At 40.6% G+C, this 10,716-nt stretch overlaps 1 protein-coding gene across 4 annotated transcripts in view; it reads right to left on the bottom strand.

Annotated features, from left to right (window-relative positions):
• Nucleotides 1–87: 87 nt before the first annotated feature.
• The window catches only part of usf2 (upstream transcription factor 2, c-fos interacting), a 47,734-nt gene continuing 37,105 nt past the window's right edge, over nt 88–10,716 (bottom strand). For all 4 annotated transcript variants that reach the window (XM_061882744.1, XM_061882746.1, XM_061882743.1 and 1 more), the window contains 4 exons: nt 8,520–8,578; nt 7,540–7,631; nt 6,684–6,812; nt 88–846 (listed from right to left, as the gene is read on the bottom strand). In XM_061882744.1, coding sequence (XP_061738728.1) covers nt 757–846; nt 6,684–6,812; nt 7,540–7,631; nt 8,520–8,578 — 370 coding nt within the window. In that variant the 3' untranslated portion in view covers nt 88–756. The remainder of the gene's footprint in view (nt 847–6,683; nt 6,813–7,539; nt 7,632–8,519; nt 8,579–10,716) is intronic.

Below are 10,716 nucleotides of genomic sequence, written 5' to 3'. Positions count from 1 at the left end.
ATTTGGCATCACTCACTTGCGGCGCCAGTAGTTAGCATTCCATGCTGTTTTGACAAAAACAGTAGTTATAAAAATAATATCAGCTCATCCATGCTCATTGTTTATTGCCTTAAGTTAACTGCAAAGGTCCCAACATTGTTCCACATTCGGGGAGGGGATAAAAAGCAACACAGACCAAAAAAATATCAGGATCCATTAACCTAAAATGTCCTAAAAAAAACAACAACAAAAAGCTACAATGTAATGCCCATTTAACTGATTCACTACTTATCCCTTGCACTTGGAAAAGGAAATAGAAAATAACCCAACAATATATAATATCTATTTGTAAAATCTGGGAACCAGTTCCTAGTGCACTACCCTTATACCTGAGCTAGGTTTACACCAATATTCACCCTATTTAAGTATTGTACTAAAATAAAAACAGTATCAGAAGGGTTTACTCTTTGAATCCTTGCTTTCAAATGTGCTAACTTTGGACTAGGTTTATAAATAAAATACAAAATAATAGAGTAGCCATGTAGCATGATTTGGTAGCCACAAAAAAGGGGTATGGAGGAGTGGTTACAGTAAAAACAAGCCTTTTGCAAGTACTGAGGTCTTTGAGAGGCTCGGTGAGGCGACTCACTTCATGTCAGCCAGCAGCGTATAGAAGAAGACGTGACAAGTCTGTCAGTGGTTCTTCCTGAGGCTCACTTTGTGGCCCAGATATTCCTTTCCTGGTATTGTTCAGGTGAGTGGGAACAAGTTTGGTTATCACTGAGGTGTTGCGTTTCCGTTGACTTCGACGCCGTGCTGCTGAAGCTGCGCTCGGAGCAGGGCGTTGTCGCTCTTCAGCTCCTCCAACTGGAAACATGCAGAGAGAGAAGATGGGAGGAGGCAGCACGATGGAGCACTTCTACTACGACAGGGGTGTTAAACTCATTTTTATCTCAGGGGACGCATGGAGGAAAACCTGTGCACACGCGGGCCGGACTTTTACAAACCTTGTTTCCATATGAGTTGGGAAATAGTATTAGATGGAAATATAAACAGAATACAATGATTTGCAAATCCTTTTCAACTAGGGATGCACCGATTAATCGGTAACCGGATATATTCGGCCGAATATGGCAAAAAAAGCCACATTCGGCCTTCGGTGGAATGAGGTAAAAGCAAGGCTGAATAGTGGCGTGTGACGCAAAGACGCAATTTTTTGACGCGGTGACGCAATCAACCAACGTGCAGTGTTAAATTTAAATTGTTTTATACATAGTTAGTTTCCTTCTTTTTATTCTGAAGCTGAAGTACTCCATCCATCCATCCATCATCTTCCGCTTATCCGAGGTCGGGTCGCGGGGGCAGCAGCCTAAGCAGGGAAGCCCAGACTTCCCTCTCCCCAACCACTTCGTCTAGCTCTTCCGGGGGGATCCCGAGGCGTTCCCAGACCAGCCGGGAGACATAGTCTTCCCAACGTGTCCTGGGTCTTCCCCGTGGCCTCCTACCGGTTGGACGTGCCCTAAACACCTCCCTAGGGAGGCGTTCGGGTGGCATCCTGACCAGATGCCCGAACCACCTCATCTGGCTCCTCTCCATGTGGAGGAGCAGCGGCTTTACTTTGAGTTCCTCCCGGATGGCAGAGCTTCTCACCCTATCTCTAAGGGAGAGACCCAAACTCATTTGGGCCGCTTGCACCCGTGATCTTATCCTTTCGGTCATGACCCAAAGCTCATGACCATAGGTGAAGTGAAGTGAAGTGAATTATATTTATATAGCGCTTTTTCTCAAGTGACTCAAAGCGCTTTACATAGTGAAACCCAATATCTAAGTTACATTTAAACCAGTGTGGGTGGCACTGGGAGCAGGTGGGTAAAGTGTCTTGCCCAAGGACACAACGGCAGTGACTAGGATGGCGGAAGCGGGAATCGAACCTGCAACCCTCAAGTTGCTGGCACGGCCACTCTACCAACCGAGCTATACCGCCCCCACACTGGTGAGGATGGGAACGTAGATCGACCGGTAAATTGAGAGCTTTGCCTTCCGGCTCAGCTCCTTCTTCACCACAACGGATCGGTACAACGTCCGCATTACTGAAGACGCCGCACCGATCCGCCTGTCCATCTCACCATCCACTCTTCACTCACTCGTGAACAAGACTCCTAGGTACTTGAACATCTAACACTATTTCCCTGTTTGGGAAATAGTGTTAGATGTAAATATAAACAGAATACAATGATTTGCAAATCCTTAGGGATGCACCAATTAATCGGTAACCGAAAATATTCGGCCGAATATGGCAAAAAAAGCCATATTTGGCCTTCGGTGGATTGAGTTAAAAGCAAGGGCGAATAGTGGCGTGTGACGCAAAGACGACATTTTTTGACGCGGTGACGCAATCAACCAACGTGCAGTGTTAAATTTAAATTGTTTTATACATAGTTAGTTTCCTTCTTTTTATTCTGAAGCTGAAGTACTCCATCCATCATCTTCCGCTTATCCAAGGTCGGGTCGCGGGGGCAACAGCCTAAGCAGGGAAACCCAGACTTCCCTCTCCCCAGCCACTTCGTCTAGCTCAGGGGTGGGCATTACGTCGATCGCGATCGACTGGTCGATCTCGGAGGGTGTGTCAGTCGATCTCAAGCCAGGCATTAAAAAATAGACATAAAAATGAGCAATCATCAATCATACCAAGACTTCACTTTCGTCAGTTAGACATTCTCGGCACCCGAGGATCTTGTGAGATGACGCTGGCTGCTGCGAGCTCATATTTAAGAAAAAAATCACTAACAGGGCGGACGCAGAGAAACACATTTTATTTCTAGAGACTCCGTACCTACTGTCAAAACTCTAAAGAGCGACTGCACAGTTCCTGTCTTCACCATAAAAGACCTGTTTCATCCTGCCTGTGCTAACAAAATAAGAGTCTCAGAAAGCTAGCAAGCTACGGAGTTTGATGCCAATGTATTTCTCCCCCGCCCTCAGCGACCGCTTTCTCACTTGCTTGCCCACCCGCACACTCACTGACGTCACTCACCTGCTGCCAGACATTAAAGGGCCACACACATATGCTACTCTCATAAAGTGTTTAAAAAGGAGTATGCAAGTTGGACAAATGAGATGCCAAATCCAACCACTTTCATGTGGTATTGGACAGAAAAGGAGGACTTTTTTTCTCCTCCATTTGAAAATGCGGACGTTATCAGCACCACTGTCTAATTCTAATCAATGCAAGTCATCAGAATCAGGTAATACACCAACTTATATTCTTGTCTTCATTAAAGAAAGGAATCTATGTGTGTTAAACATGCTTGTATTATCATTAAACACCATTAACTTGTTAACAAAAATGTCTCTTTCATAAATAAATAAATATAAATAGGAATGAGGTAGATCTCCTCGACTTGGTCAATTGAAACGTAGCTCGCCTGCAGAAAAAGTGTGAGCGTCCCTGCACTAACCCAGGCCAGCCGGGAGACATAGTCTTCCCAACGTGTCCTGGGTCTTCCCCGTGGCCTCCTACCGGTTGGACGTGCCCTAAACACCTCCCTAGGGAGGCGTTCGGGTGGCATCCTGACCAGATGCCCGAACCACCTCATCTGGCTCCTCTCCTTTTGAGGAGCAGCGGCTTTACTTTGAGTTCCTCCCGGATGGCAGAGCTTCTCACCCTATCTCTAAGGGAGAGACCCAAACTCATTTGGGCCGCTTGTACCCGTGATCTTGTCCTTTCGGTCATAACCCAAAGCTCATGACCATAGGTGAGGATGGGAACGTAGATCGACCGGTAAATTGAGAGCTTTGCCTTCCGGCTCAGCTCCTTCTTCACCACAACGGATCGGTACAACGTCCGCATTACTGAAGACGCCGCACCGATCCGCCTGTCGATCTCACCATCCACTCTTCCCTCACTCGTGAACAAGACTCCTAGGTACTTGAACACCTCCACTTGGGGCAGGGTCTCCTCCCCAACCCGGAGATGGCACTCCACCCTTTTCCGGGCGAGAACCATGGACTCGGACTTGGAGGTGCTGATTCTCATTCCGGTCGCTTCACACTCGGCTGCGAACCGATCCAGCGAGAGCTGAAGATCCCGGTCAGATGAAGCCATCAGGACCACATCATCTGCAAAAAGCAGAGACCTAATCCTGCGGTCACCAAACCGGAACCCCTCAACGCCTTGACTGCGCCTAGAAATTCTGTCCATAAAAGTTATGAACAGAATCGGTGACAGATTTGTCAAAAAAAAGCTGAAGTACTGTTATTGACAAATCTGTTCTGGCCTGGGATATGTTGTGTACCTGTATAAGTGTATGAGGTTACAAGCACACACTTATTGAGATTTAGTGGGGCCTCTGTTTACATTAGCCTGTTGTGTAGGCTACCTGTATAAGTGTATGAGGTTACAAGCTCACACTTAATTGAGATTTACCTGAGCCCTCTGTTTACATTATTAGCATATCTACTGTGGCTAAGCAGACTTTTGCCAAAAGGACAATAATTCATTTGTTGTGGGTTTATCCACTTTAATGCACTTTATTATTTTTTTTGGAATGCATGTTTTGTTTGAAGGCCTAATATAAATGGAAAACTGTGCTTTTTTTGAAAAGCAAAGGCTACTGGAATATTAAAAAATGTCAATATTCAATAAAAATTTACTTTATTTGAAAAACATGTCTAAAAATTTATTCTAGGCTATTTATGCAATATAAAAAAGTTGTGAAAAACTGCATTTATTATTCGGTATTTGGTATTCAGCCTTCGGCCAAGCGCTCAAATTTTATTCGGTTTCGGCTTTGGCCACAAATTTTCATTTCGGTGCATCCCTGTTTTCAACCCATATTCAGTTGAATGCACTACAAAGACAACATATTTGATGTTCAAACTTAAACTTTTTTTTTTGCAAATAATAATTAACTTAGAATTTCATGGCTGCAACACGTGCCAAAGTAGTTGGGAAAGGGCATGTTCACCACTGTGTTACATCACCTTTTCTTTTAACAACAGTCAATAAACGTTTGGGAACTGAGGAAACTAATTGTTGAAGCTTTGAAAGTGGAATTCTTTCCCATTCTTGTTTTATGTAGAGCTTCAGTCCTTCAACAGTCATATTTTACGCTTCATAATGCGCCACACATTTTCCATGGGAGACAGGTCTGGACTGCAGGCGGGCCAGGAAAGTACCCGCTAGAGATGCGCGGTTTGCGGTCTCATCCGCAAAGTCCGCAGATAAACCGCGGGTGGGGCAGTTGACATGACAAAAAAATAGATTTTAATTAAATTCGGGTGGGTGGCGGTTAAACCATCCGGAAAGTGTGTCGGTAAGGTGGGCGGGGTTGGGGGCGCGGGGGTGTAAAATATATCCAGAGGTGTGTCACGGATACAAAGGATTATGGGTATTTGTTGTGTTGCGTTTATGTTGTGTTACTGTGAGGATGTTCTCCCGAAATGTGTTTGTCAATCTTGTTGGGTGTGGCTTCAACGTGGCGCATATTAGTAAGTGTTCAAGTTGTTTATATCACAACCATCAGTGTACTCTGTATCACCCAGTATGCTTTTCAATCTTGTACGTGTGAGTGTGGAAGCTGCACACAACATGTTGCCAGACCGACATCGGTTTGTACATGTTGTTGAAGGTGTTTAAGGCAATGGCTTCACAGCACATCCATATTCTTGTCATCAGGATGAACGCTATTGGATAGTCAAGGGTACGTTAGCGGCTCCAATTGTCATCATTACTCTGTGAAACAGGTTTAAAAAGCTCTGTGAGTGGTAAAGGCGGACAACCTCTGATGTATTTCAGCGGGCGGGTACGGTTCTGATAAAATGTTGGTTGGGGTGGATGACGACTTTGGTGATGCGGATGGTATAATTGCCTATCCGCGCATCTCTAGTAGAAACCACGCTGTTGTAGCAAATGGCTTGGCATTGTCTTGCTGAAATAAGCAGGGGCGTCCATGATAACGTTGCTTGGATGACAACATATGTTGTTCCAAAACCTGTATGTACCTTTCAGCATTAATGGTGCCTTCACAGATGTGTAAGTTACCCATGCCTTGGGCACTAATACACCCAAATATAGAACAAACACATTCTGAAAATATTACAATAAAAATATAGAATTTCTCACTGGCGCTCATCGAAGGCGGGCGCTACCATTTCCTCTCTTGCTTGCTTCTTGGTCTCGTCTTAACTTCTGCACTGCTCTCCAAATCTGAACATTGGAACTATTTAAGCGGCCTCAACGAAATTGACAAGATCTTGGGTTCGGGGGAACCTGCTTGTCGTGACGGAGCGGTTGTTGCAGGACACACGACGGACTCTTGGGAGAAGAAGGAGTGCTGCGTGCCTGGCGACTCTTTTAGTTGAGGACGTGAAGATATCTAACTATTCAGAATCATGACAACAGGCGAAAGCTGCAACCTCAAGTTTCTGGATGGCTGCTCCATTTTGATAGTCGACTATCTTAACGATTAGTCGATTAATCGGATTATGAAGTTTACACATATTCAGTGGTTCTAATTCGGTTATTGGTTTTTAATTTTAGCTTGGGATCATTTTAGTTATGTGCAAACTAAAAATAAAGACGACTACTTCTGTCCGGATAAAACCATGACGTCACGACTGTTATCGACAAATTAATTGGTCGGCGCCCAATTTTATAGTCGATTTTTGTGGACTGGCCGTTGCTCCCCTAGTTCTTTGTTCACCTGTTGTCTTAGTAGTTCATTGTCCAGCTCGATTCTCTCTGCTTCTTTGTAGCTGTCCTGCAGTCGCTGGTTGTTCTGACGCAGCTCTCGGATATAATCACAAGCTTTGGACAGGATGCCTCCTTTACTCTGCAGGGGGAATAAAAAAGTGAAGTGAATTACATTTATATAGCGCTTTTTCTCAAATGACACAAAGCGCTTTACATATTGAAACCCAATATCTAAGTTTGTTAGAATAATTCACACAACTTTTATGCTTAAAGGCTGTTGCTATAGTTATTATCAATTGTGCTGAAATAGTACTTTTCTATCTGCGCAAAGTCTCGTCTCGTATCAGTTTCTGTGTCCAGAACATCGAGTGCCGTGACGCAGAAAGAGCAGAGACAAGGCGATATCCCGAGTGTCAGCACATTTGCCTTTCATGAACAGTCATATATTGTGTCTAACTGGGGCGGCAGAGATTACCCCCTTTCCTACAGCAGCAGCCTCAGTGATGTAAGCAGGGACCTCCCAAATAAATAATGGAGCATGTGGGCTGGACTTTAGAGCATAATCTGAATCTGTAACTACAGTACAGCCCAAACGTCTCTCCTCATTGAGCCAAATTGAACTCTGTCTCTGCATGAATCCTTGCTTCTTGTCTGTTTAATAGATGTCATCAGTTTTTTAGCAACAGCTTTTTGTACACCGTCTCATTGCGCCAAATAAACTTGTCTGTTTGACCATGTATCATTCTGCTGAATAATTGCAACCAAGTCAGCTGCCTATGGAGATTTGCTTCAAATCAGTGAGAAATGTGTGTTGTTTTTTAAACTATCCATATTGGTGTGGACATGGTCTGATACTAAACACTTACTGCGCCTGTTCTACTGTCAATGTTGCAGTCGGGGATGATTTTGGACAACATGACAATCCAGTTGTTGATCTTGTCTCTTCTTCTTCTTTCCACTAAAAGGACGGAAATACAAACAGGCACCATCACGAATTATTCTTTACATGGAAAGAGAAAAACTACAAACCACAAAAGCAGTAAAGTTGTCACGTTGTGTAAATGGTAAATAAAAACAGAATACAATCATGTAAAAATCCTTTTCAACTTATATTCAATTGAATAGACTGCAAAGACAAAATACTCAACGTTCAAACTGTTAAACTTTGTTATTTTTTGCAAATATTAGCTCATTTGGATTAAATGCCTGCAAGATGGTCCAAAAAAGCAGGCACAAAAGACTGAGAAAGTTGAGGAATACTCATCAAACACTTATTTGGAACATCCCACAGGTGAACAGGCTAATTGGGAACAGGTGGGTGCCATGATTGGCTATAAAAAGAGCTTCCATGAAGGATGGGGCGAGGGTCACCACTTTCTCAACCGGCTATTGTAAGGAATATAGGGATTTCACCATCTATTGTCCGTAATATCATCAAAAGGTTCAGAGAATCTGGAGAAATCACTGCACGTAAGCGATGATATTACGGACCTTCGATCCCTCAGGCGGTACAGCATCGAAAAGCGACATCAGTGTGTAAAGGATATCACCACATGGGCTCAGGAACACTTCGGAAAACCACTGTCAGTAACTACAGTTGGTCGCTACATCTTTAAGTGCAAGTTACAACTCTACTATGCAAAGCGAAAGACATTTATCAACAACATCCAGAAACGCTGCCGGCTTTAAAAGTTGAAAAGGATTTGCAAATCATTGTATTCTGCATTTTTATATACGAATTACACAATGTGCCAACTTCACTGCTTTTGTACATCACTGTTGATCACATGGCAGTTAAGTAATATTCAACATTTCAAGGTTCATCAAAACAAATATAAAAGTATACCCTCATTGTGCTGCGCTCGCCTCCTTTCATCGCGAGGTGGCCTTGGACCTTCCACCTTCCTGGAAGGAAACAAAAGCAGTTTTCCCCGTAAATTCTAGCTACAGTTTCACACATCCAAGAACATCAACTAAATTATTTACTCTTACAAGATCAGGGGTGTCCAAAGTGCGGCCCGGGGGCCATTTGCGGCCCGCAGGTAATTTTTTAACGGCCCCACGGCACATTTTAAAAATACTAAGGAAAAAAATTGAAAACATAAAAAGTGGTATAGAGAGCAAACGGGTGAAATGTAACAAGAACATGTTGCAATGTTTACTCTAATAACACAAAGCTGCCATGCAGGCTGTTTCTTTCTTTAAAAAAAAAATAGTGAATCAAAATCAATCATGAATTATTGACCAATTCAAGGCTCCAATTATGTCACATTAAATATTCCACTTTGACATATTTTTTGGGGCAAATGTTGCATATTTTGTGTTTGCTATATAAAAAACTGAGCTGTTTTGTTTTTCAAAGGGCCTAAAACGAACAAACAAAAAAAATGAACAACAAAAAAACTAATAATTGACAGATAGATCTCGAGATTATTGTGTTGAAATCAAACAGCAAAAAAATGTATTTATTTATTTTTGAACACTTTAATGAGTAGGACCCCTTTTGATCAGTTTGTTTTGTTTTTGTCATAAAATCAATGGTGTTAGGAGTTTTACGGCTCCAATTATTATATAATCTCAAATATTCTATTTAAAAAATTTATTGGCTGAAAATATTTTGTGTTTTTTTCCATGGTTTTCTTTGACAAAAAGAGCATTAAACTTAAAATCTCTAAAAACGTCATATTGACAGATGGACTTAGTGTTGATCTAGAGATTTAAAACTTCAATAATAATAAAAACAATAATACTGAATAATGACACATTTTTAACATTTAATTTTTACCAAAACCCTTTGGGGTCCCCGGGATCAAGCCTGACTGGAGGCCTAAATATATATGTTTTATACATATATTGTACTGGTTTTTTAAATAAATGGCCCCTGCTTGCTTTGATTTTTCAGTGTACGGCCCTCAGTGGAAAAAGTTTGGACACCCCTGTACTAGATCATCACAATTTTGGAGGTGTAAAGCCTTCAAAGGCCAGACTTTTGGGAGCCTTCCTCCCTTAAGTCCAAACTGCGTCATTGAGGGCCATTTGTGCTGTTTTTTTATTGGTCGGCAGCAAATTGCAGAAAGAAAATTGAACATCAAAACAGATCAAATAGAGCACTAAAGCAACATGCAAAGAATGCTGCAATGTTGAGCATTGATACTAATAAAGTAGAAAAAGCTGTACATTTAAATGTTTTTAAAAGCTTTTTTTTTTTTTTTACAAAGATAAATATACAAACATAAAAGGTTAACATAAATATAAATGTTTTTTTGGCCTTTTTTTAAAGTTAATTAATTGTCTATCATGTCTACCAAATAATAATTGAAAATAAATACATATGCACGCACACACACAAACACAAAAATATAAAACATTTGTTTTATATTTTTACCAAACACAGAATATTAAATTGGTTATAGCTGTTGTATTAAATCTAAAATAAAGTGATAAATGTTCTTTAGCCTTTTTACAAAATTAGCAAAAAGACATTAACATAAAACAATGTTCAGTCTTCTTACAAAATATTGGAAAAATATGTTTTTTAATCTAATTTACAAAATTTAAGAAATACTAAAACTTCATTTTCTAGTCCATTTACAAAACAAACAGAAAAAAGATTTTAGCTTTTGGACTAAATCTAAACATTATAAAATGTTTTTTTTATACCCTTTTTACAAAATGAACATAAAAAGAAATTGTTGCATTTTTAGAATATAATACATCATTCAAATATATACATAAAATGTTGTTTGTTTTTGTTTATAAAATTAAAAAGCATCCACAAAAAATATATCAAATAGTCTTTTAGCTTTTAAAGTATGGCAAAATTTAAAAGAAAAATCTAAACATGTTTTTTTTTTAGCTTTGTTACATAATGAACATTAAAAAAATGTGTGGCATTTTTATTCAAAAATATATTAAAGTGTATGTATGTATATATATATATATATATATATATACACACACACACACACACACACACACACACACACACACACGGGTATATATATATATATTTTTTTTTTTCTTTTTTAAATATATATATATAA

This window comes from Nerophis ophidion, linkage group LG21 (genome assembly GCF_033978795.1).
Source record: "Nerophis ophidion isolate RoL-2023_Sa linkage group LG21, RoL_Noph_v1.0, whole genome shotgun sequence".
Taxonomy (NCBI): domain Eukaryota; kingdom Metazoa; phylum Chordata; class Actinopteri; order Syngnathiformes; family Syngnathidae; genus Nerophis; species Nerophis ophidion.
This window is presented reverse-complemented; position numbering and strand designations above follow the sequence as displayed.